Source organism: Jaculus jaculus, chromosome 1 (genome assembly GCF_020740685.1).
Source record: "Jaculus jaculus isolate mJacJac1 chromosome 1, mJacJac1.mat.Y.cur, whole genome shotgun sequence".
Classification (NCBI taxonomy): domain Eukaryota; kingdom Metazoa; phylum Chordata; class Mammalia; order Rodentia; family Dipodidae; genus Jaculus; species Jaculus jaculus.
Window position 1 is genome coordinate 149,611,391 of NC_059102.1, and position 27,147 is coordinate 149,638,537.

General features: G+C 53.9%; 1 protein-coding gene across 3 annotated transcripts in view; it reads left to right on the plus strand.

Annotated features, from left to right (window-relative positions):
- Window positions 1–11,471: 11,471 nt before the first annotated feature.
- Window positions 11,472–27,147, plus strand: part of Olfm1 (olfactomedin 1) — a 41,560-nt gene continuing 25,884 nt past the window's right edge. Inside the window, exon 1 of one of the 3 annotated variants that reach the window (XM_045137090.1) lies at window positions 11,472–11,646. In XM_045137090.1, coding sequence (XP_044993025.1) covers window positions 11,581–11,646 — 66 coding nt within the window. In that variant the 5' untranslated portion in view covers window positions 11,472–11,580. Of the gene's footprint in view, window positions 11,647–25,379; window positions 25,556–27,147 lie in introns of those variants that run through there. The other 2 variants (XM_004654068.2, XM_004654067.3) reach the window with 2 other exon arrangements.

Sequence of the window (27,147 nt, forward strand, 5' to 3'; positions counted from 1 at the left end):
CTACCTCAAAAAGAAAAAAAAAAAATCAGAGGCTCGAAATGTATGTTATACACATTGACAGAACTGAGGGATGACACAGATGCTCACCCACATGGTCTTCATTCTTAGATATCACGTATGTATGAGGATCTGCTCAGCTAGATGGTCCTCATGCTTAGATATGATGTATGTATGAGGATCTGCTCAGGCAGATGGTCCTCATGCTTAGATATCACGTATGTATGAGGATCTGCTCAGCTAGATGGTCCTCATACTTAGATATCATGTATGTATGAGGATCTGCTCAGCCAGATGGTCCTCATGCTTAGATATCATGTACGTATGTGGGTCTGTTCAACCAAACAGTCCTCATTCTCAGATACCATGTATAGATGTGTGTCTGCTTGCCCAGAAAGTCTTCATTCCCAGCTGTGAAGCAAATAGAGAGTATCGATGAGAACTAAGTAGCCGTATGTTTTCGGGCCACCATGGCATTTAATTAGTTGAGCCCCTCCTCCCTCACATGAATGCCAACACACTATTCCTAAGTAACCCCTGACTTGTCAAAGAAGAAATCACATGGCAGTTCAATAAATATCTCAAACTAGATAGTAGCAAAAGCACAACATAGGTTGTGCTGAACACAGGTTAAGATGTACTTGGAGGGAAATTGATCATTTTAAAGTGCTTGAAAATGAGTCAAGTTCTAAAATCTGCAGCCTATCCAGGCAGGACTTGAACTTGCTATGTAGTCAAAAATGACCTTGAACTCCTTATCTTCCTGTCTCTACAACCCAAGTGTTGGGAATCACAGATGTGTGCCGCCATTCCCCGTGTGATGGTTAATATTGACTGTTAACTTGACAGGCTCTAGCATCATCGAGGAGACAAACTTCTGGTCATGTTTGTGAGAGTTTCTAGATTGGTTAACCGAGGTGGGAAGACCCACACCCTTAAGTGTGGGTGGCGCTGTTTCATGGGAACTGGAGAAAGTGAGTGAAGTATGAACTCCCATCACTGCTCGCTAACTGCAGAGGCAATATGACCTCCTGCCATCGTGCCTTCCCTGCCATGATGAACTGTGTCCTTCATAAACTGTGAGTCAGAATAAACCTTCCTCCCTTGAAAAACTCTGCAACTTTCAATTCCCCAGCACCCACGCACCTGGAGTCCGTTTGCAGTGGCTAGAGGCCCTGATGTTCCCATAATCAGTCTCTCAATTTTTCTCTCTCTCCCCCTCAGCCTCTCCCAAATTAATAAAAATGAATTAATAAATAAATACTAGAACTTGGTAGATAAGTCAGTGTTTAAAGGTACTTGCTTGCAAAACCTGCTGGCCCAAGTTCAGTTCCCCAGTACCCACATAAAGCCAGATGCACAAATTGTCACATATATCTAGAATTCATCTGTAGTGGCAAGAGGTCACGGTGCACCGTATTCTTTCTTTCTCTCTCCCTCTCTAGCTCTTGCTCTCTCTGTTTTCACAAATAATTTTTTTTTTTCAGAGAGAGAGAGAAATCACACGCCAGAACCTCAGCCACTGAAGTCGAACTCCAGATGCTTGCACCACCTAGTGGGCATGTGCAACCTTGCATTGTCTCATCTTTGTGTGTCTGGCTTACGTGGGATCTGGAGAGTCAAACATGGGTCCCTAGGCTTCACAGGCAAGCATATTCACCACTAAGTTATCTCTCTAGTCCCTAAAGTTATTTTTAAAAATTCAGCAGCCCCAAGTCTACCTCAAGAACTAAAAGAAGCACACTCAGAGTAAGAAAGAAAAAACTAATCATGGAAAAGCAATCAAAGAAACAGGAAACCAACCACAAATAAAATTAACAAGGCTAAAGTCAGCTCTTTGAAAAGACTGAACACTTGAATACACAAGGTAAACAGTGAGGAAACAACACACAAGCCATCATCAGGAAGAAGAATGGCTATTTCAGATCTTACAGACACCAAGAAGATATCATAAAGAACAAAATGTCACAAGCTAAGCATCCTTTAAAAAAAATGAAAGAATGTGATGAATAACTGGTACCAACAAATTTGACAACTTTGCTAAAAGGACAAATTACTTTAAAAAATACAACATGCCAAAATTTATGCTGCCTGAAAAGAAAATCTGTATATCTGTATATTAATTTTTAAAATGACTTTTTGGGGGCTGCAGTTCAGTGGCTATCACCTGAGTTTGAGCCCCAGAACCCATGTAAAAAGCCAGGCACATGTCATAAATCCCAGCACTGATGTGAGCAGAGACAGGAGAATCACTAGGGCTCCCTGGCCAACCAATCTAACTAAAAAGCAGGGAAAGCCAGGAGTGGTGACGCCCGCCTTTAATCTCAGCACTTGGGAGGTAGAGGTAGGAGGATCAAAATGAGTTCGAGGCCACCCTGAGACTACATAGTGAATTCCAGGTCAGCCTGGGCTAGAGTGAGACCCTACCTCAAAAACAAAACAAAAAAAAAAAAACAGGAGAGACTCTGTCTGAGGGAAATAAAGGAGAAAAGTGATGGGAGGCTAGAGAGATGGCTTAGAAGTTAAGGCACGTGCCTTCCAAGCCTAAGGACACAGGATGAGTTCCCCAGTATCCACATAAACCAAGTGCACAAGGTGGTGGTGCGTGTGTTTGGAGTTTATTTGCAGTGGCTAGAGATCCTGCTGTGCCAGTTCTCATTCTCTCCCTCCCCCACTCCTTTCTCTCTCTCTCTCTCTCAAATGAATATGTAAAATAGCTTTTAAAAAATAATAGGGGAAGATATCCAAGATCCTCCTGTGACTTCTGAATGTGGGCACAGAGGGCGCATACATCTATATACACATGTATAACACACACACACACACACACACACACACACCATACTATACAAACAGACCAAAAAAAAAACCCAGAAAGCAAACAAAATTCAAGGTCAGTGCTGCTGCAAGTGTGGGGTCAAGGGACCCTCACTGCTGCCCCTGCCCCATTACCACTTCTTGTGAACCAGTGCCTCCCCAGTGTTCAGAGTAAATATGGTACCAATGCAGGCTCCAGCCCAGTCCAAAGCATCACTTGGAGAACCAGCACCCTCCCCGCAAAGGACCTCTGCATGGTCCTCCCATGGGGTCATGGCTTCTCAAGCATGGAAGTGTTCCATTTCCATCTAAGTTTCAACCACTATGCATAGGGACACTGGTGCTGGTAACTCAACATCTTTTTTAATTTTTTTTGAAATGTATGAATGTGGGTCCGTGGGGTTTGTGCAGGTATGTTGTGTGTGTGGAAGCTACAGACTGACGTTGGGGCCCCTCCTCAATTATTCTCCATCTTGTTCTTTGAGTCGAATGGAGGGGGGGCTCTCAATGAAGCCTAGAGTTCACCAATTCAGCTATACTGGCTACCCAGCAAGTCAAGTACCCCCCTGTCTCTGCCTCCCTCAGCACTGGGATTACAGACACACCCTGATGGCTGAGGGCCACAAGCGTGGAATTCCATTCAGAAGCAGTGGCCAGACCAAAGCAGAGTGATACAGGGAAAAAAATATTTATTTATTTGCAATGAGAGAGAGGGAGAGAATGGGCACGCCAGGGCCTCCAGCCACTGCAAACTATCTTCAGACGCATGCGCTCCTTGTGCACCTGTCTTACAATGGGTCCTGGGAAATCGAACCTGGGTCCTTTGGCTTCACAGGCAAATACCTTAAGCACTAAGCTATTTTTCTCCAGCCCACACTCAGCTTTTTAACATGGGTGCTGAAGTTCCCAATTTAGGTCCTCATGCTTGCATGGCAAGCATTTGACCCACCAAACCTACCCAGACCCATAACCAAGGTTTTGTTTTGTTTTGTTTTGTTTTGTTTTGTTTTGTTTTTTAAGTAGGGTCTCACTCTAGCCCAAGCTGTCCTGAAACTCACCCTGTAGACAAGGCTGGCCTTGAACCCATGGCAATCCTCCTACCTTAGCCTCCTGAGTTCTGGTATTAAAGGTGTATGCCACCATCCACCCCTCACCCAGGTATAACCGAGTATCTTAATTAAAAATTGGCAAAGGACAGAAAGGTCAAGCAATGACCTGCTTCATCTTGATGCACTGGGAGCCTCAAGAAAGCTTGCAGCAGCAATTATTCCCAGGGAGCGGGTTTAGTACAAAATCTCTGTCCTCCTCCTCCTCCTATACTCCCTTCCCTCCTGCCATGGTTAATGCTGACGGAGCGCAAGTAAGAGCAACAGTGGATATTGATGCCCCCCCCCCCATCGCATCAATCTTTACAAGTGCATTTAATATCCTTTGGTTTGCTTTAGGTCTTTATTCTCCAATTATACCCTGGGGAACCAGCAGGGGAAGCCTCGGAGACATGACAGCCCCCTCTCTGTGGACATACCTTTGTGATGAGTGAGACCCCCATGGAAGGGGGGGGGGAAGCTTAGATGAGGGAACTCAAGGGAATACCCCAGATGCAGATCCTGTGGGTCCTGGGATTGTGGTGGCCTCTGCCATTTCCTGGTCCTGTGACCTTGGTCCAGAAACCTCCCCCCACTTCCACCCTACACACACACACACACACACACACACACACATACACACTCAATTCTGTCTCAGTTCCACACCTGGGCAAAGAGTTGGCAGCAGTGCCCAGCTCAGAAGTGGGTAAAGAGCAAGACACCACCGTTGCATGGAGCTTGGCCCAGAGCCTGTGCAGTTCAATTCAGAGAGCAGCAGCTTGCTCTGGAATGGTCCATGTCCCCTGATGGCTGAGGGCCACAAGCGTGGAATTCCATTCAGAAGCAGTGGCCAGACCAAAGCAGAGTGATACAGGGAAGAACAGACAACCCTGAACCTCACAGAATTGAACTGGGGCTCTGTCACAGTCTGGGCCAGGGATTTCACACCTCTAAGACTCAGTTTAAGAAGGTGGAGGTAGAGAAGCTTAAATATAGACCAAGTGAGGATGCATGTTCCACACACGTGCCAACACACACACATGGTCCCTGGCACTGTGATCTGTAATCAGATCAGCAAATGCTCATCTTCTCCCTCCACCCTGAGGAACCCTGGAATCCAACAGTCCCACTTCCCAGAACCCACCCACCGTCTGCTGAGGGTCTTCACTTCCAGGCAGGAGCCAGGGAACCCAATCTAACAGTGACCTGTGAGGGGGTGGGGACTGGCTAGGAATGATGAGTTGTGGGGCCACTGCCAGCGACCTGGAGCCCTCCACCAAACCTGCTGAGCGCCATGCCATCTGTGGGAATCCATCAAGGATTCTTAGTCACAGTATTAAGTGACCCCGGGGCAGCTTTCTCTGGCCTGAGCTGCCCTGTGGCCCTGGACTTCAGGTGGACTCCATAAAAGCTGCCCTGTCCAAGGCTCCTGTTCTCACAGTCCTGACGGGAAGCGGGAAGTGGAAGGTTCAAAGCTAGTGTCTGTGGACGTCCTTGCTGGAGAGCCCACTGGATCCCTTTGGTGTGATATGGACAGTTGCCTTGAGACAGGAAGACGTGAAGAAATGGGGAAGCAGGCGACTGTGGCTGAGGATGCTTGGTAACTTGGCAGATTGTGCCAGAGAATTTGTTCATGGGTCAGATGCGAGGATGGTAAGAGCCCAAGAAGCCGGGCCGAGGTCCTGGAGTTTCATCCCAAGCAACAGGAAGAGCAGAAGCAACGTCCAGAGGACTGGGAAGAACGGGGTGGAGTCAACCTCGTGGAGATGGCCTGCCGGGGCGCCATCAGCTGCAGACGGAGTTTGAGGGAAGAGGTCATATACTATGCATAAGAGGGGCGGTACCAGGTCCAAAGAAATATCCAGCAGGAGGCACTGAGGCCTGAGCCTAGCATCACCCCAACCTTTACAGATGGCAGAATGATGAGAAGGGTTAGAGGGCATTGCCAGAGATCAAACCACATCCAGAGGGTGTCAGGGCTCCAGTGAGGAGGAGGAGACGACCTTAATCCAAGCCTTGAAGTTCTCCGCACACAAGACAAGATGTTGGAAGACATTGTTGTTGTCCAGAGCAGTCTTGAGGCGTGGCCTCCACTGCTGGGGAGGCTGTGGGCTCAGTCACTGAAATCCCCCAGTTCTGCACAGGCAGCCACTTCCATCCTGGATGGGGACACGAGAAATGAGTTCAGTTAGAGGGGGCGGCAGGAAAGAAGGGTTCTTTGCTGATGATGAGCCAATGCAACAACACTGTTGGTGCAGGCAGAATTGGACAGGCAGAGAAGAGAGGGCAGGTGAGTCAGGAGAGGCTGGTCCCCTGTGGTCTGGAGTTCTGCCACCTCCATGATGGCATGGGCAGAGAGAGCCCAGTGTGTGGTCATGGATGTGTGGACGGCCGCACAGCAGTAACCCGAGCACTGCCAGTTGGCCTTCCCAGTGGAGTCTGGGGAGGAGCAAGCTGGAGTGGGAAGGAGGGTTGGGCCATCTCTGGGGGCGCCCGTGGGCCCTTGGGCTGGGAGGTCAGCAGATCAAAGTGCGAGAAGAGTCCATAACGCTGGAGTAGGGGAGGGGAGACAGGGAGCTGGGTTTACCACCACAGCTGGCGTGGCCTGGAGGGGCAAGGTGGGGACAGCTGGGAGCTGCTGTGCCAAGAGTCTGGGGAATTGGAGGGATGTTGAGAGACTCTGGAAAGACTCTTGAAGCATCCCAGGCCTTCGTCAGACCAAGGATTCATAAGCTCCTGGTTCATGCCCATGCAGTAAAACTAATAAGAATTACAAAGGAGCCGGGCGTGGCGGCACACATCTTTAATCCCAGCACTCGGGAGGCAGAGGTAGGAGGATCACCGTGAGTTGGAGGCCATCCTGGCATTACACAGTGAATTCCGGGTCAGCCTGGACTACAGTGAAACCCTACCTCAAAAAAAAAAAAAAAAAAAAAAAAGATTTGGATGGTCAAATGGGTCTGGGTCTTTGTGGCCACGACTCTCAACTGCAGATTCAGTACACAGAACACAGAGATGAACATGGCTGCCCTGCCTCTTCCTAATGGCTTCCAAAGAGAAGCAGCTGGTCCTGATGCCCAAGTCTACTGTCCTTGGTATAAACCCTTCTGCCATTGCCCCAGGGAGATGGGCATGTCCACAGTCCTAACTAACCAGTCTCTAGCCCAGCCCAGGAAAGGCAGCTATTAAATAGTTGGTTCTCAGTAAACAGCTCTTGCTCCTGAGACTTGGTACAACAAGGACAGTCAGGGGACCCAGGGAGCTGAGAGGTGGAGCAGAAGCTTTGAGGTGCCAGGCTTCCCGGGGTTGCCCAGCTCAGCTGCACCCCAACAGGGTGAAGCTGCAGTCTGAAGGCTCTGCTGGTGACAGAGCCCACGGAGGCTGGACAGCTCCGGAGGTTTCAGGCCCCATTTGCTAGGAAATTCAGAGAGGACCAGGGAGTTAGTGCCGTTGCCTTGGCAACACTCTGTCACATTATAACGAGGCTGGGTGGTAGCAGGAGGCCTGCCTTAAAGGAGCACGAAGCACATCGACTCTCTGGTGTCGCGAGGAGGCTCAGCAGGAAAGTGGCTGCTTCCTTCCTAGTTCTCGCTGGCTGAGTCCATCAGGAAGACAGTGGGAAGGGGGAGGAGGCTATCAGAGGGGTCGGCACTGTGCCAGCCCAGGAACGCAGTAGTTCTACTGGCTGGGCACCCACTGAAGCATGTCTAGGGCAATTCTCCAAGGGGCTCTCTCCAAGGGTGGCTGAGGAGAACTAGCATCAGCCTGCAGCACAGGACATGACTGACAAGGCCCACATGAGGACCTGGGACAGAAACATGCCTGGCCCTGATCCATCGGTGGTCTCCACAATCCTCTCAGAACCTGTCAGAATCGCCCTTCCTTTTTACTGCTGAGTACGACTCCATTGTGGATAAAACACATTTCTCTAACAATTCATCTGCTCAGGGATGATGTCGCCTGCTTGGGTGTTTCCACTTTGGGCTATTATGAGCAACGTTGCTATGAGTGTGTGTGTGTGTGTGTGTGTGTGTGTGAGAGAGAGAGAGAGAGAGAGAGAGAGAGAGAGAAAGAGAGAGAGAGAGAGAGAAAATCGCTGTTGGGGGGAGGGGTCCTGCATTTTATTCACTTGGTCAAATACCCACAAGTGAAGTTACTGGGTCATGTGGTGATACAATTTAAAAGCTAAAAGCAAGCCTTGCTACAATCGGATCTCTCTACCTGAGGAAAGCCATACTGTCTTTCCAGCCTTTGAAACAGAACCAGTAAGAGCAGGATTCACACCCTAGTTCTGTGTCCCACATCCTGCATCTCTCTCGCTCTCTCTCTGAGTCTCTGTCTTATCCTTTACACACATGGGCAGCCATCCCAGAGCGTCACATGACAGCTGAGGAGAACTTGGGGGGCCAGCAGCTCTTGCATTCAGAACTCTCCTTTCAGTTCCTGATCTCCACAGCTAGTAAGATACACAGCACCCACATCATTCATTACTGTCCATTCCACAGATGTGGAAACTGAGACATAGAGAGAGCCAGGACCTAGAAGAGTCAGGACAAGACACCAGCCACTTGGCCCTATGGAGTAGTCTCTCATTAAGGCCATGGACTTGCCAAGGGGGGTCACAAAACACTGTTCTTCCTTAGTTAAAAATGAAGTTGGGAGGCTGGGCATGGTGGCGCACACCTTTAATCTCAGCACTCGGGAGGAAGAGGTAAGAGGATCACCGTGAGTTCAAGGCTACCCTGAGACTACATAGTGAATTCCAGGTCAGCATAGGCTGGAGTGAGACCCTGCCTCTAAAAAGAAAAAAAAAATGAGAGCAGGGTTGGGGGAACCTGGAAAGATTGCTCAGTGGTTAAGAGCACTTTGTGTAAAAGCACGAGGACCCGAGGAATCCTGTGAGACCTCTCAAATTTGATCCCTAGGATCTACACAAACAGTTGAATGTGGCCGCAAACATCCGTAACCCCAGTTCACAGAGGAGCAAAGACTGGAGAATTGTTGGGGCTCGAGGGAAAGAAAAAAAAAGACAAGCTCCAGGATCAGGAAGAGACTCCTGCTCAAGTGAGAATGGGCAGGAGAGGGCTGGAGAGATGGATTAGTGGTTAAGGCTCTTGCCTGCAAAGCCTAAGGACCCAGATTCCATTCCACAGTACCCATGTAAGCCAGATTCACAAGGTGGCACATGCATCTGGAGTTCGTTTGTACTGGCTGGAGGCCCTGCCATGCCCATTTTCTCTCTCTCATAAATAAATACAGACTGGAGAGATGGCTTAGCAGTTAAGGTGCTTGCCTGCAAAGCCTAAGGACCCATGTTCGACTCTCTAGATCTCAGATAAGCACAAAGGTGAGGCAAGTGCAACGTCGCACAAGCCCTCAAGGTGGCGCAAGCATCTGGAGTTTGATTTCAGGGGCTGAGGCCCTGGCATGCCAATTCTCTCTGTGTGCCTCTGTCTCTCTCTCTCTCTCTAAAATAAATTAATTAATTAAATATTTTAAGAAAAAGAATGGGTGGAAGCGTGATGGAGGAGGTCACCCAATGCTCCCTCTGGCCACTGCAGGCAAGTGTACCCCATCAATGGTGAGTTCATGGGGCACTGCATGGACACATATATTTGCATATCACACACACACACACACACACACACACACACACACACAATACAATCAGGTTAGGGCTGTGGCACTGGCTCAGTGGGTAAGCGTTTGCCATGAAAGCCTGACAACCTGGGTTCAGATCCCCAGAGCCCATGTAAAGCACACAGTAGCAAGCATCTGTAACCCCAGCCCTCCTATGACAAAACAGGAAGTGGAGACAGGAGAAACCGTTGGAAGTTTTCAGGTCAGGTAGCCTGGAAAATGCAGTGCTGAAGAGCAAGAGACCCTGTCTCAAACAAGGTGGAAGATGAAGATGAGGAGGGCCGAGGAGGCCCTTAGTTAAAAATCCCATCTTCTCCTTAAGCCACCTCATCTTAGACCCACGGGGGCCCGACCTGCCGTCCCGTCAGAGAGCATAACCCCAGAAAACCCCAGAAACTCACCTCCTCCTCGACTAAAACCCAGCTGATCCCTGCTCCCCCATCTGGAGTCTGTCCTCGGGAGTTCAGAGGATGAGTCCCCTGGTGCAGCCCCTCAAAGGGACGTGATGCCACCTTCTCTTCTCAAAGGACCCATGCTGTGATCCCCCCCCCCACATTGGGAGCCCAGCTGCTTCACGTTTTCCCTACAGGAACTACCCCAGAGCTTGCTCCGAAACTCCCTATGTGACTTGAGTAAGCAGCACCCCAAGACTTCAGTATCTCACCTGTGACGTGAGAGGGTATGACTTATGACTCTGCGACACCCCCCCCCCCCGCGCTCTGTAGCTCTCTCCTTGCTTGTCCCAGGACATTTTCTGTATGCATCTTATTTTCCAAAGATGGCAGGCCAAACAGTAGGGAGCAGATGAATAAGATGTTTTGAGATGCCACTGGCAACCAGAGCTCCTCAGGATAACAGAGGTCCCTTGAGGCTTCCTCCCCAAGTGCAGAATTTAAATAAACAAACCTGGCCTCAAGACGAGGTCCTCATGGTCTAAGGCTGTAAGTACCAGGAAAAGGATGGAGGTGCCTCCCGGATGGAGGTCGTGCTTTCAGAGAATGGGAAGAGGACAAGGGCAGGTTGGGCCCAGGAGAGGTCTGGTAGCCCCAGCGCTCTTGGAGAGTTTCTCTCCTGGCCCCGACCGCAGCCAGCGAGTCACCGATACCAGGAGAGGTGTGTCACACACACTGCCTAATGATGAACCCCCATCAGCATGCGTGTGTCCCACACACTTTACCCAAGAACAGACTCCTGTCCCGAGCCCCACCTAGGGGCAGAACCCGGCACCTTCCTGCTCCCTTCAACCTCTGGCCGACCACCGACAGGGACAGGAAAAGACCCCTCGCTGTCCCAGGTGACCTGCATTCCAGTCCTCCCTTCGCCTCTGCTTCTGGAAACATCTAAGCCTTAAAGACCCCACCCCAGCCCCTCTGAGGACCTGTGCAGATTAGGCGCCCTACCTACGGGCGATGCCACCCTAGCTCCTCTCTCCCAGAACCTCCCCACACGGTGGTCCCCGGACTGCATCCTAGGTCCAGCGTCCCCACCAGCTCTCAGAGCCCCCTAGACTCAGGCAGGCCAGCATGGAGTTGCCTAGCCCAGTTGAATTTCCCCCGCCTTTTTGATGTCACATCCTGTCCCAGCCTGCCTCCCCGCCGGCCGCCGCCCTCCCTCCTCCCCGCGCGAGCGAGTCCCTCCGCCGGGCGCGCGGGTCCCTCGGCGCCGCCCCCGCCCGCGCCCCGCAAACTTTTGGCACCGCCGCAAGCCGGGCGCGCGCGGCCGAGCTCCGCAGGGCGCGCCTCTCCGCCCGAGCCCGGGGCGCGCGAGCAGCGAGCGATCCGCCGAGCGGGGAGAGCAGGCGCAGCCCCCGCCCAGCCGGCCCAACCCTGCCCGGGAGCCACAGCCGCGCCGGAACCCGGACCATAAATATGCGGAGCGGAGGCTCGGCGCAGCACAGCCCGCGTGCCGTCCGCCCCGGCTGCTGAGCAGGCGCCGCTGGAGCGCGAGCCGAGCCCCATCCCGAGCCCGAGCCCCAGCGCAGCCCGCCGGCCCGCTGCACCCAGGCCCCCCGCACTCCAGTACCCCGGAGGGACCGCGAGACATGCAACCGGCCAGGAAGCTCCTCAGCCTCCTCGTCCTTCTCCTGATGGGCACCGAACTCACCCAAGTACGTGCGTCCAACGCCATTTTCCTCTGCCAGGGCCAGAGAGACTCGGAAGCCCGGGCAAAGTCGGGGAGCTACCCCGTGCCCAGCTCGGGGGTGGTCTGCAGGGCTGCAAAGGGGACCCGGGTCCCCGGCTGCTCCTGGGTTTGAGGGAGGAGGGATGCAGGCCGACCGAGAAGTGGGGAACCCTCTAAGCCCTGGTCCAGAGGGGCATAGCTGGCCCCTCTCCTAGGATCCCCCTCCACCCCCCCACTCCCACCGAGAAGTTCAGGGCAGCGTGCGGGGGTGGGGAACTGTTTGCTGTGGTTGTCACCTGGGGAGAAGGCAGAGGAAATAGCCCAGTCTTCTGGCATTGTCCTAAGCAGAGGGACCTAACTCCGACCTCCCTACACACCCCCCTCGGTGGCCGTCCCTCCCTTTGGGTCAACAGGGGCCCTCCATCCAAGCTGGGAATGGTGCCACGGAGCACTGGAAGGGCAGGTTCATAGTCGGCTGACTGTAGAGGGCTTGAGGGGCTGTGGCCACATGTGGGGCATGAGGCGTGAGCGATGAGCTCGTGTGTGTGTGTGTGTGTGTGTGTGTGTGTGTGTGTGTGGACGCTGGGCATCTCCGGCACTCGTCATCCCGGAACAATGAGCGTGTGTGGAGGGGGTGATATTCTCCATGTTAAAGATGCAGCTGGGGAGGCAGGTCTGGGAGGGCGCTGTCTGTGAGCTCCCAGCTGGGATGCTGCTTTGGCACGGGTGGCTCGCTTGCTCCAAGGAGCCTGCCAGCTTTGGGCTGCTGGGGAGTGACATTAAAACGCCCTTTCCGTGGTGCTGCTGTGGCGGGGCTCTGAGTTGAGTCTCTGACCCTTGGGAGTTGCAAGTTCAGGATGAGGATGGGCAGCCTGCCTCCTTGGCCCGAACCCCAACTGCCTGGACCCTCTCTGTCTCCGTGTGTGTGTGTGTGTGTGTGTGTGTGTGTGTGTGTGTGTGTAAAAAAGACAACAAAGGGAATGGAAAGGCGCTAGAGCAGGAGGAGGACCACAGACAGAAGACTCTGGAACAAGCTTCTCTTGTTCACCTGGAAGCTCTTGCTGGCTCGAATGGCTCTGTCCAGAATGTACAGTCCAAACTCAACCCAAAAGTGACAGCGGGGTTTATTGTCCCACTTGTCCTCTGTGCCTCCTGACTGGTGCCTCCTGGGCAGCTGGTCAGTCACACCTAGAGAGGCTCCATGCGCCTCGGGGAGTTTCATTAGCCCCTGTGGGAAAAGCCTAAGGCAGGGTGCTAGCTGGGCACAGGGCATGGGCAAATGAATTCTACACACACACATACACACACACACACACACACACACACACGCACGCACATACATGCATGTACCCATGCATGTATGAATGAGCACATGTTTGTGGAAAATAGTCACACAGGACCTGCTTAGCAGTGGGCTGTATTGCGAAGGGTGGTACCTGACTGACACATCATGGCAAAGAATGGCTGGCTCCGGGTGGCCCAGGAAGTGGCCACCTCCAAAGTTCCTCCAGGATGTAGGCCCCTGAGCTTGCTTGCATTGTCCGACCAGAAGGAGCGATTCCTCCCAGAGCCACTCTGTGTCTTTTCAGAGACTCCCCCTGTCCGGGGGAGAAACTTTTGGTTCAACTTCAATTAGAGGCTTTGTCTAAGCGGCGGTGTTTTTCCATCCATGCTAATGGAGCCCGCGCTCTCAGCTCGCTGCTGAGTCCTTCAGGGCCCCTCTCCCCTGCGGGCTGCCATCAGGACCCTGGTCAGCTCCTGCAGCCAGCAGGCTCCGCTGTGGCTAGAATTGTTTTCTTTGCTTGCCTGGGAGGCTCCACTCTTTGAGACGGAGTCACCACAGGATCTCCCTAGGGTTTGTGTCCCTCAATTCAACCAGGATGCGCCTCCCCTCCTCACTTCTCTTGGGCCCTCCCTTCCCCCAGGCCAGTCTCTGAAGAATCTTGCCTTGGAAGCCTGTTACCCCTGCTAGCAATGGGATTTCAGCACCAGCTCAATAGGGCCAAAATCCCTCCAACTGCTTGAGTCCATGAAGGGTCAGAGAGGAGCTGGCTCTGTGCCAAGCCCTCAGATATACCCTGGCTCTCCTTCCAGAAAAACTGGGGACAGATGTAAGCATAGACCACCCGGGGTGTAGGATTGGGCCATGCTGAGTCTGAAAGTGCCGTAAGGTATCCATACCCAGGAATTTTGCTTTCTTAATCCCAGTGTGATTAGTGACAAGTGACACTACTCACACACCTCCAGGCCTTGGGAAGAGCTTGTCTTCCACCTCTCCAGCAAGAAAAGTGTCACACCTTATCTTTTGGCTCCTTCAAGGGATGGAACCTAAGATCCCAGGGTACTGAATTTGTAGACACAGGAGCCGGTCCAAGACACATCATACCTGTCCCCAATGAGGGCTGCTTGCGGGATCGAAGCAGACAGGTGGGGACAAAGAGCACGGGCTAGCCGTCTGTTCTCCCAACAGCTGGCTCAAGATGAGCCACCCAATCACATGACAAATACTGATTGACGGCTTGCCATATGCAAAGCCCTAGGCCCATGTGAACTTTGTCCTCAGGCAGAAAGACAACATGGTGCGGTTTGGCTCTGTGATTTTCAACTAAGGGCTGGCATTTCACGCTCCTTGAGGAGCAACGTAGGTGACATCATCACATGCCCCATTGGGTGCTGAGCTGTTGATCTCAGTCCTGGGGTGGGAGCAGGACTGGGGATCCCAGAGCTGCAGACCCACCCACAGCCCACCCAGCCCCCATTCAGCTGGAAGCATGATCTGTGTGTGTGGTGTGAGAAGGGCTGGGAGGCTCTGTAGCAATGACCTTGAACCAGGGGTCTCTGTTCTTACTCCCATCTGGGTAAGCACTGGCTGGGTGACCTTGACACAGGTTCTCAACCTCTCAGAGTCTGATCTTCCATCTGTTTGGGACCAGGAGGATTAAACTAGATGACTTCTAGGATTTTAACCTCACCACATACCCCCCAAACCTCTTCCTGAATCTTGGCACTCGCCCTTTATTCCAACAAGCTTTTCTTGGCCACCAAATGGTTGGATTTAACCCCATCATATCTGGACTTACAGTGACAAACTAACTCAAGCTATTGCCATCTGGCATCTGGGGGTGACTTGGTCTGTGGGGAGACCTGAGGCTTTGCCATGTGGTTTGACACAAGATTTGCCCTCATGAAGTACGCTGGCTAAGGAGAAGGGTGACGTTCCAGCCGGGTCCCCACAGTGACTGTAGGTGAATCCCAGGCAGGAAGATGAAAATGAAGGAAGAAGGCAGGACAGAGGCTGCGGTGGACAAAGGACTGTGCAACCTCGACTCTCATACTCTGTGCTCCTCCGCTGTGTGCTGAGGGCGTCTGGTTCACTTTAGGACTAAAGTGGCACCCTTGCCAGTGGCCGTCACATCTGCCCAGCCCCCTCGGATCTGCCATTGGTGTGGAACATCCCCATGTGCTGCAGGGTGCCCTTTGCCTTCTGGCTTTATTGAGTGACAACTGTATGTTTGGGCCTGAAACTTGGTGGGTTGTTTGCCACTCTGGAGACCTGCATGGAGTTGTGGATATAAGCCCTCGCCAACACTGGGCGGCTGGCCACACCAGAGGACAGATTGCGTGAATGGGGCAGGTGCGTGGGCAGGGCAGCTTGTGGGTGGGGCGCTGGTTCCAGAGTAAGCCATGTTGACTTCACATCTTGGAATCCTGTTGATTCTAAGCCAGGTGGTCCCATGGACACCCTGTCCATCTACCAAGCCCTCCTCTCCCTGCCCCTCCCCCCACCAGCCTTTATCCCATCATCTGGCTCAGTCAGCACTGGGGGACAGAGCCCCTGATAAATGGAATGACAGGGAGCTGGGCAGAATTAGGCTCTTGTTCTTCAGCCCTTATTTCGGAACACATGGGACTTACTCTGTCTTTGCACATTGGAGCTGGACATATGTACTCAGAGCCACGGTATTGGGCCGGCTTCCTTGGGGACAATAAGGATGGTCGTGTTGTGAATCCCCCACACCTGACAATTTGCTACTTATTTCGACTTCAGCCTTCCCCTGTCAAAAACCCAGCAGCTATCTGCCTTAGTGGTGTTTATTGCTCAAGTTATCAGGCCCTGTGATCAGTATTAACATCACCGTGCAAAGTAATACAAAACTAATTACCAGCCTCACTGAATTAGATACACCGCAACCACGAGCTGAGCTGGCAGGGAGAGGAGCCGGTTTCCGGCCCTGAGAGACGCCATGGGTCCTGCGGGTACCTAGATAGCAGCCGTGGACTGACTGACTGTCACAGCTGCCAGGCGACCTCGGTCACCACTGAGGGGAAGAGCCTCTTTTTTACTTTTTATAGATTATTACACATGTGAGAAACTCTCCCCAGGGGTTCAAGACACCAGAAGTTCAGCCAGTGCCAAGGGCTGGCGCTGTCCCGGCCTTCCTGGTGTCAGGCTCAAGCTGTGAGCCTGCTTTTTTTTTTTTTTTTTTTTTTTCATGCCATAATCGTCCCTGCAACCTGGGGTTATTGTCCTCATTCTTGAAATGAGGACACTGAGGCTTGGGGAGGGTAAGTTACCTGTGAGCACCCTGCCCCCTCAAGGGCAGCCCCGGCTCTGTCTGACACTTGGGACACCTGAATTCAGGTGCCTGTTAAGACAGAAAAAATAAACAAGGAAACAAGTCAGTGTTACAAGGCGCCAGGAAGAGGAGGCGCTTGCCCTGCCCTCAGATCACGCTTTCCTCTAGAAGTGCATAGCAGAGCCACTGACATCTCTCTAGTCATATGGCCAGATGCTCTGTGGTGGCCCACCCAGAGACTTGGCTTTCAAGGGGGAGCGAGTTGCAGAATCAGAACTCCGAGGCTGGGGTTTCATCCCCCACGAAGGCTCAGGCCTCTCCCTCAGAAACTGAGGAGCCTCCGAGAGCACACGGGGAGCTCCTCGCCTCGGTCTCTCGGTGTAACATGAGGGCTTACATGTTAGTTCAGTATCCCCTCAGCATCCCAACATTGGGGAAGTCATAACTAGGGCCTGCACTTAAGGAGTAGATGTCACCTCCTACCAGGTCCCCAGGCCTCGGACACACACGGGTCTGGCCTTGTCACTTGATATCTCTATGCCGTTTGGAAGGGACCAGTGCTGCCTGCATGTGACCTACCCCATCTGCTTCTTTCCACACGCAGGTTAAAGCTCACGACCACTGTCCGTGTGGCAGCTAACTAACAGAGGTGGCTTCTTTGTAGATATAGGCGTGTCTTCTTGCTTGTTCCACAAAGCTGTCGGTTTGCTCTGAACCAAGGCCTGGCCCAGATGTCTCTTGTATCCAGTGACGAGGGCTGGGAGATGGATCAGTGGGTAAAACTGCTTCCGCACATATACGAGGACCTGAGATCAGTCCCAGAACCTGCACAGTCAGCTGGGTGTGACCAGCAACCCCCGTGTTGAGTATAGAGACAGGACATTCACTCAGGCTTACTGGTCAGCCAGTCTAACCAAAAGACGGAGCTCGGGCTTTAGTAGAGACTCTGTCTCAAGGAAACAGAAGCGCTACAGGAGGATTCTCCACATTCTGTTCTAGACTCTAGTGCCCCCCCGCCCCCCCACACTCCATCTGAAGCTGGGCGTGGCAGCTCAGGTCTCAGGCACTCGGGAGGCTGAAGAGGAGAATTGCTGAGAATTTGAGGCTAACTGGAGTTTGCAGAATAAGAGCCTGTCTCAAAACAAAATAACCAATTTGATAACAGCAAATGACCAGTGAGTTCCAAGACAGAGGCAGGAAGATGTGGATTTCCTAGCATTTCAGATTAGGTTATAGTGCCCACCTTGGTCACTGAGTGTACTTCCATACTGTCCAGTGGTCTGAGTGGGCATACCCCTTGCCCTTGAGGACTTGCCCATTGCAGAGTGGTCCCCAGCATGAGAATAGCTTTCGTACAGTTTCTCAAAAGAAGGAGATGCCCACTGTAAACCAGTGATGCTCCAGTGTGTGAGGGTAAAAATAAAAGAGAACACAGGTGTGTTGGAAATTATCTTTCTTGGGCCAAAGAGATAGTTCAGTGTTGCAGCCAAGTTCATTTTGCTGGCAAAAATCACCTGACCAAGAGCAGATTTGGGGGTTAAAAAAAAGGGTTTATTTTGGCTTACAAACTCGAGGGGAAGCTCCATGATGGCAGAGGGAAACAATGGCATGAACAGAGGGTGGATATCACCCCCTGGCCAACCTAAGGTGGACAACAGCAACAGGAGACTGCACCAACCACTGGCAAGGGGACACTGGCTATAACACCCATAAGCCCACCCCCAACAATACACTGCCTCTAAGAGGCATTAATTCTCAAACCTCCATCAGCTGGGAACCTAGCATTCAGAACACCTAAGTTTCTGGGGGCACCTGAATCAAACCCCCACACATGACTTTGCTTTGTACGCATGAGGAGCCGAGCTCAGATCCCCGGCAGCCACGGAAAATGCCAGGCATGGTGGCATGTGCAAGGGAAGCCAGGGTAAGAGGATGTCTATGGCTTGTTGACTAGCTATCTAGCCAAATTAGTGAGTTCTAGGTTCATTGTGAGACCGTCTCAAAAAAATTAAGGTGGAGAATGACTTAGGAAGACATCCAGCGCAGGCTTCTAGCCTCCACCTTCATGCATACACATGTGCACGCACATACCTGCATCTACACATGAATAGGCACACCACACACAATACACACATGGAAAAGGATCATCTCTCTCAAAGCGCCCCACGTAGCTAGGACGCTTACTAGGACTCAGTGAAACAGAGACCCCCTTTGCCAACGTCCGTGCTGACGGGCATGAGAGCAGCTGCGGCATCCCACATACGTCTGTAGCTGCTCCAGTCCCCCAGCCTCTGAACTGGTTTCATGACTCAGCTGGGCGTGGCGGTCAGCACGAAGGCTTGGTTTGGGTCCTGTGTCTGTCAACAGCACCCGGGACAGGGCGATGCGGGGGTAACGGGTTCTTTGATAGAAGGAGCCGAGAAGAGCTCCCGAGGCCCAGCGTCGGCTCATCACTGCAGCGAGGGACAAGCAGCGGAGGGTGACGGTTGGGAAGGGAGCCCCTGCCTAGAGAACAGGTATCCTCGAGAGCAAGGTGTTCATCTCCAGCACATTGCTTTTTTAATTTTTTGCTTAATTAATTAAGTTGAGAACGACAGGCAGAGAGAGAAAGAGAGAATGGGCGCGCCAGGGCCTCCAGCCACTGCAAATGAATTCCAGACGCGTGCGCCCCCTTGTGCATCTGGCGAACGTGGGTCCTGGGGAATTGGGCCTCGAACCAGGGTCCTTAGGCTTCACAGGCAAGCGCTTAACCGCTAAGCCATCTCTCCAGCCCTCTCCAGCACATTTAAGTGTTCTACATGGGCAGCTGGGCCTGTGGTGGACTCCTAGAAGTTAGTAATGATTTAACTCGCATCTGGGCCCCGGGCTCTTCCCACAGAAGGCAGGCAGGCTGCCCTCAGCTACGGACACTTCTCTCAGCTGGGAAGGTACAATGTTTGTAGCTCCAGAAACCAGAGTTCTGAGAAAAAAAGACACTGAGTTATCTCACCAGAGCTCTGCAAGGTGCCACTTCCCAACCTGAGACCCAGTTCATCTGGGAGCTCGGGAAACTGGGGGCTGTGCTTCCCATGGACATGTATTTTTATTTTTTTAAAAAAATGAAATATTTTACAAAGAAAAAGAAAGGCACTCCCAAGAATGGGAGTAGGATAGTCAGCAGGGAGAAGACATACACTTCAAAACCGCCACTGGCATTTATGAAAGCAGCGTGGAATGTGCTAGAATAGAGGGACAAAGGATTGGGTCAGGTCATGTCACACAGGGCCTGGGATGGGGACAGTTGGGCATTCAGCTCCAAGGATGAGCAGAGAACAGGTGGGACTCAGTGGTCAAGGGTTGCAGACGAGGTTCCCTGTCCTTTGGCATCTCAGAGTCTCCCCTTAGAGGGGATGTGCCTCCCAGTCGCTCTGTCAGACTGGAGCAGCTCAAAGCCAGGTGGAAAGTAAAGGGATGAAAAACGAGGACATCCACTCCCTGGGTTTGCTCGCCACCAAATACAGGGCTCTGAGGGCCACGGGGCTTTTCCTGCCCACGGCCAGCCAGACAAAGCCAGTTCAGTCTTCCAACCCACAGGCCTCAGAGGAGGAGAGCTCCTAGCTCCCTTCCTATTGTAGGATGGGGAGGAAGGGCACTGCCAAGATAAACGTGACCGTGACCATCTCTCAGGTCACCAGCCTCTCGCTTGCCACATGACAAAATGGCACGGCACACAACCAAGCGAGGGCTCCGAGGGGTGAGGGGAGATCTTTGGCCCACAGGTGGCGGTGCAGGATGCATGGAGCCAGAGGGGCAGGGGGGAGGGGAAGAGAGAGAGGAAGAAGGGCCCCCACCACCTATGATCCCAGAGGCCACAGGGAGGAGAATGCAGGAGACAGATGTGTGGCTCGGCTGCCCACGAGACCTTCTGTGGTTGCTGGGAGAGTCGGGAATTCATCCTACAGACTGTTCTGTCCGTGTGAGCACTCTCTCTCCCACCTCTCTGCATCCCTCTAGCTATCACTCTCTACATGTCCATATCTGTCTCTCTGTCCTTCTGTCCTTCTGTCTCCAGCCCTCTCTCTTTCTGTGCCTTTATCCCTACCTCTGTTGTTCTTTGTGTCTCTGAGTTCTCCATCTCCGTCCTCTGTCTCTGTCTCCACACCTCTGACTCGCCCTCTCTATTTCTAGCTCTCTTTCTCTCTGCCTGTCCATGTTTCTGTTTCTATCTATTCTCTATCTCTTGTCTCCTTCTGTCCTTTCTGTGTATCTTTCTGTCTTTCCTTCCTCTTTCCTGCCCCAATTTTTTTTCTACTTCCCTCCTAGTTTTTATTTCTCTCTCTCTCTCTCTTTTCTCTTGCCTCTCTCTGTGTCTCTCTATTCATCACAAACTATTTGAAAATAGCCCACGACTGACATGCACATTAACGCTGCACAGTGCCATCTGGATTTTTGTCCTTTAAAGCTGTTCCTTTGACAGAGAGCATTAGGGAGTGACCTGGAGACCTGCTTCCCTCGAAGTGGCCGCTGATTAATTTTACCTTGGGACCTGAGCAGCTTCTCACATTGTGACCTCAAAGCTCCAACAGTGAGGCCGTGCCAGTCTGGTGGGTGTTCCTGGTCACGGTGGCATCTAGTGATTGTCTAACACCCCTGTGTGCCAGCCTTGGCAGGAGGGCGGAAAGATTCTTTCCCAGGGAGTAGATTCAGCTTTGCTTCTGAGCTGTGGGATGGGCACTGCAGAGGTAGGTCCCCCTTGTTGTTTCATAGGATCTGGCGAATTTGTGCAGAGTCCGGGCCAAAGCTTGTAAGAAGATGGCATGCGGACAGAAAGAGAATGGCACAACGCCTCAAGGCAGGTGACAGCACCATAGGCTGATACCAGGAATTGTGTAGGGACGAGCTGCCTCCTGTCCTTCAAAGCTTCAAGGCCAAGAGCCATGGAAGGCTCTGACCGATACCAGAAGCCACCAGGCCTCTGAGCCTTGTGCAGGCAACACCACTCCTGGAACTCGGGAGACTGAGTGGTGCCAAAGCATTGAGAGGCAGGGACGCAACCGTGCATATGGGTTTGGCTGTGGGAACAGGCTGTCCCACCACATGATGTGGGCCGGATCTGGTCACTTCTGAAGCTGAGACACTCACACGTACAGTGTGGTCGGCAGTAGCACCACCCCACGGGATTCTGTGGGGGATCAAGTGGCATCGTGTATGGCAAATCCCCAGGGCCATCTGGGCACAGCACCTGCTCTGCCAGTGTGATGACTATGCAGGGGAAGTCGTGTGGAAATGGGGCTCAAGTTCCTCCCTGGGAATACTTAGTGTTGGCTGGCACCACGGATGCCTTGATGAAGATGCCCGCTCTCCTCAACAGGGCTCTCTAGGCAAGTGCTGTGTGGCCTGCTGGACCCAGTCACTCCCTGATGACCCTCACCAGCCTATTAGGAACAGGAGCTCCTCCTGCAGAATCTGGATAGGACTTTGGTTTGGAGTGGGGAGCTGGAAGCGACTTGCATGAATGCACCAGTTCCTTACAAGTGCAGGTGGAGTGCTCCAGGACAGGTGGAGCACTTCAAGTTCCTGTGCAGCAGCTCAGAAGCAGGTGAGCAGGAGCAAGTGAGAGAGGCTCAGGCACAGGTAGGGAGCATCTGGTGCAGGTGCGCTCCTCAGGTGCATGTCGGGCTGCTTAGGCAGGTGAGAGAGGCTTCTAATGCAGGGGAGTGGCTCAGGTACAAGCAGAGTGACTAAGACACAGGTAGATAGGCTCCACGGCGGCTGAACAGTTCAGATGCAGGTGAACATCTCAGGTGCACGTAAGAGGCTCGGATGCAGGTAGAACCGCTCTTGTGCAGGTGAGACACTCAGGTGTGGGTGACCGGCTCAGGTGCAGAGAAAACGTCGCAGGTGCCTATCCAGCAGCTCAGGTGCAGATAAGATGCCCAGGTGAAGGTCGGCAGCTTGGGGGGGGGGCAGGTGAGAGGCTCAGGTGCAAATTGGAGGTGGAAGGCTAGTACTACATTCACTGTACGCCCCTGCTTCGTTCTCAGTCTCTGTTGGGGGTTGAACCTGTGTATCTCTTCCGTTCTCTGACTGCAAACAACATGGCGCTGACCTTGTTGGACATGTATCAAGGTTGGCATTACTTTCCATCTAGATAAATGCTTTAACCTCCCCAGCCAACTTAGTTCCCAGGGATCTTAGGAATTCCACAGCCCAATTCCCATCTGGAGAGCTCGATATGAGTCACCATCAACTGCATTATGCCTCTCAGCCATGTCCTTAGGGGAGCAGTGCACCCCTTGGCTCCCCAACCTGTCAGAGGGCTCAGGCGAACTGTACTACCTGGGGAATCAAATTTCCAGATCAAGCCCTTAATGGCCCGTCCCCCAGAGGGTGGGTGAGAGTCCCGAGGCCAGCAGTACTGGAGACTGTCTGGAGATCCTGGGTCTTGAGCTCCATTGTTGCCAACAGCTCAGATTCCATTTCCTTTCAAAACTCCACCAAGTTAAGCTCTTCAAATTCACAGCACCAATCCTCAATCCTGTGAGGCATTACTGACCTAAAGCCAAGCCAACCATTCTTGTAAATCAGTCAGGGGCCGGATGTGGTGGCGCACGTCCTTAATCCCAGCACTCGGGAGGCAGAGGTAGGGGAATCTCTGAGTTCAAGGCGACCCTGAGACTACATAGTGAATTCCAGGTCAGCCTGGGCTAGAGCGAGACCCTACCTCGAAAAAAGAAATAAAAGCAAATCAGTAAGGTCACATGCCTCCCCTGCCCCCACCAGTCCTAACCCCTAGAATGGAGCTCTTTTTATTCTTAGTACTCAGCAGTGAAACTGCTCCAACAACACCGCTTGTCCAGGGTCTGACTGACAGCAGCTCTGGAGTGACCATGGAGGTCTCTGAGGGCATCACACCTCACATCTAACCCCGGCTGTGGATGCTGGCTGAGGTCATCTCAACATAGTTTTCCACCTGCACAGTAGGTGACAATGATAGTCACTTTTGCTGCATGTCACGTTTCTTCCCGCGCTGGTTCACTAATGGCGTCTCAGAGAAGAGAGTCACTATCATAAAGGCCATGGTGCCGGTGGGGGAGGTAAGGCAAAAGCTTTAGCTGGGCCTCCACCTCCTCCTGTGCTTAGCAGAACCCGGCTGGACCCCAGGCGAGGAGAATCCAGCATCTGTATGTGGAGCCATCAATCGAGTGGCCGCCTTGCCAGGGACCACCTGCCCCGTAGGTGGCAGGGAAGGTTTAACAATAGCGCCTAGCCATGGTGAGCTATTGTGATCTGTGTCGCATCTGTACAGGGGTCTGGGGTGGGGGGGCATCTTGGCTTCTGAGATGGTCTGAGGGTTTTTGTGGACTGTGTTGCATTTGAACTTGTAGCAGAATCAGTGGTCCTTGACCTTGTGTAGTGAGAAGCAGGTGAGATTTGAGAAGGCGTGGCTGTGGCCCTGAATCTGTGTAAAATATGGCAGAACAGGCGGCCAGAGCGCTCCATAGAAGATGACTCCTGCAGGCCAGCCCGGTTTGACTTGGATCCCGCTGATTCTGAGCTAGGCTGCAGTACCGGCTTGCACTGGGAGGTGGCGCGCTTCCCCAACAGTTGCAATTTGCTGGCATCCAACCCAGACCCGTAGCACACAAGCTTTGTATTAACCACAGAAACAACTTGGGGTGAGGGGGGTGAGGACTTCTCGAGCTAGGGCTGATCCTCACACCCAACCCTCGAGCCACAGTCATCTTGGCTGTCATGGAAGTCCTCTCAATCAATGGGAACTGAGCACAGGAAAGCCCCAGGGAGGTGCAGTGTCCTTCCCAGCGGGCACCAGGGAGGGCTCCCCTGATCTCAGCATCTCTTCCAAACCTCCTTCCAGGTGAGGGATTCACTTTCACCCTCTGGAAAAGAGTGCTGGGGTGGGGGTGGGGGGCAGGATTGAAGGCGGCGCTTTCCTTACCGAGGGCCAGACTGCTTAATGGTACCCTACAGGATTGAAGGCGGCTGCAAAGTACAAAAAAAAAAAAAGTGCTGAGATTTCGTGTCCTAGTACAGGTGCTGTTGAAGGTGGAAAACCGGGAGCGCCTGGCTCCAGCCTGTCTTGTCCCTTAAAAGGCCACCCGTCCATCCATGACCCTCAACACAGAGCCAGACCGCCCCGCCCCTCCCCTCCCCTCACTCATCCCAAAGTCCACACCCAAACTCGTGGGTGTGGTTCCTGAGCCCCAAGCCTACATTCACTCCTGCGGGGGGCGGGGGGGGGTGTAACATTCACCTGAACCCCGTGCTTCACACAGCCATTCCTCCTTACTACCGCGCTTCAGAAACCCCGTAATCCCTGCTAGGAATGGCCAGCTGTGTCCCCTCCTCCTGAGACAGCTGCCCCAGCGTTCCAGGGGACCGTCTTCTCTTTACACCCATCCCTCCACCCCTGCGCTGGCACTAGAAACCCCCGCCAGGCCTAGGAGCTCCATCTCTGCGCAGGTCCAGGCCACGACCCAGGTTGGGTGGAGAGCAATCTACCTGGGAGGAAGCCCCCCCCCCACACACACACACCCCGCAGCAGGGGTGGCGCGGTGCCCACCAGCCGATCTGAGGAGCTCTCGCCGCCGCCGGGCAGGGCGGGGAAGGTGGCCGAGAGCGAACGGGGACGGGTAGTGGACCCAGGAGGGCCGCCTCGCGGGACTGTTTAGTGATCTGGGGTTGTGTTTTGTCTGTCCTCCCGGGTCACTCCAACTCCCCGGGCCGGCAGGGTTTGCAGACCTCACTGCCTGCAGCCAGGGGGCGGCGGGGAGCCGGAGCGCAGAGGAAAAATCCACCCATTTCCTGGGCAGATTGCGTCGGCCGCCGCCCGGCCGTGTCCCCGCCTCCCGGCCGCGGCCCCCGCGCGCAGCCCGCGCCGCGCTCAGAGCCCGGTGAGCCCTTCTTGGCGGCGGAGCGCGCGAGGACCGCGGACCGGCAGCGCGAGGCGGGCAGGGCCGCCTGGCCACCTCCCAGCGCCCGGGGCGGCGGCGCGACGATGGCCGGAGAGCGCGGGGCTGCGGTGGCCGGCGGGAGGCGGCGGGCGGAGGGGGCGCGGGGACACGGCCGGGCGCCCCTGCCCGCCGCGGTGCCCGCCGCCTGAGGCTGCCCGGGGACGCGGGAGCCGGCGCCGGTGCGGCGCGGGCGCAGGAGGCGACTGGAGGCGCGATGTCGGTGCCGCTGCTCAAGATCGGGGTCGTGCTCAGTACCATGGCCATGATCACCAACTGGATGTCCCAGACGCTGCCCTCGCTGGTGGGCCTCAACACCACCCGGCTGTCCGCCGCCAGCGGCGGGACGCTCGACCGCAGCACCGGCGTAAGTGCGCCCTCCGCCCGCCCGCCCTCGCGGCCTCTCCTCCCCACTGTCTTCCCGGTCCGTGCTCGCTCGGGGGCGGGATGGGGCATCCTGGGAGGGCCAGATGCCCCGGGGGCTCCCCCGGACAGGGGTCGCGAGCCGACCCTCAGCGCTGACTGCCGACGGGGCGTGACCCCCCACACACCCCTGCGCCTCCGGGGGGATGCTTCCCCTCGAGGGGCTGAGGAAGACCATTCGGCGGAGGTGGGGGGGGGGAGCGCTCGGAAGTCTTCACTCACTAATATTAGGAAGTCCGTGTTGAAAAGCTTAGGAAACTGAGGCTGGGGACTTGGGGACTCATCCAAGGTCACTCAGCAAGTAAGGAGTGGAGGCGCCTCTAGACCCCAGGGTGGGTTCTGTCCAGCCAGCACTTGCTCCGCTCTACTTTGTGCACGCAAGACTGGGCCCTCTGGGATGAACGCTGAGCTCGTGGCTTCACTGGTGTCCCCCAAATCCCAAGCTACCCTTCTCTCCCCATTCCCATGCGAAGGTTCAAGAGTCCACTGGAGGAGGAGGAGGATGCAGAGGGGCTGGGCGGGGCCCAGGCACTCCGTCCCTTGGTGTGCTTCCTCAGCCCTCATCCACCCCTCTCTCTTGGCCTCTGAAGTCGAATCTCTTGGACTCTAGCTGGGGGAGGAGGAGTGACGGGAGGGGAGGAGGTCTTCTGGACAGGGCTGACTTGCGTGGTAGTCGGAGCAGGTTGCGGGGTGCTGGCCCTCCCCTCTCAGTGGAAAGGAGAGGTGAAGGACAAGGCTCATCTCTTCTCCCTTTCTGCTCTTCGGGGCTCCATGCTGGGTCTTGGTGACGTGACCCTCACCTGTGACCCTTGTTTGGTCTACCCCACCTGCTGTTTTAAAATCAGTTCCTTCCTAACCACTTTGCTGTGCCTCCGAGTCCTGAGCTGCCGGGGCTGGAAATGAATGAGATGAATATATCACTACTATAGGTTCTCTGCCCAGCCCTCCTCCTTGTCCCCATCTAAAAATAGCAGGGAGGTGACTGATGCCAGGAAAGGGCTTGGAAACAGTGGGCAGGCTGCGGGCTCAGGAGGGTGTGTGGCGTGGGCTCAGGAGCAGCGAGGCCTTGTGGTCCCTTCTCTCTGGAGGTCAGAGCTACTTCGAGGGGCTGCAGGGGAGCCCAGATGCGCAACAATTTTTGGTTTCTCCATGGTCTTTGGGCAAACCTCAGGACTGACGTTGGGAGTGACCCTTGCACAGCATGTCGCCGGCGGTTTGGTGACATCCACCAAATGTCTCATGGGTGGGAGCCACTTGGAGTTGGAGGGCAGGCTGCCGGGGCGGGGAGACCGCCCAGGTCTCAGCACACAGGCACGCACCCGAGCTGTCTCCCAAGTGCCAGGGAATGGCAAAGTGGGGATCAGGAGGGGAGAGTGTCATGATTCCCTAGGTCACCAGCTACTGGCTCTCTTGCCTTGTCCCCCTCATCCATCTGCCAAACCCTTCCCATCTCCCCAGGCATCAATTTGGTTAGATTTCAAAACTTCAAACATCCTAGGTTGAACTTGAATCTTAAAAGCTTCAAGGCATCTTGCT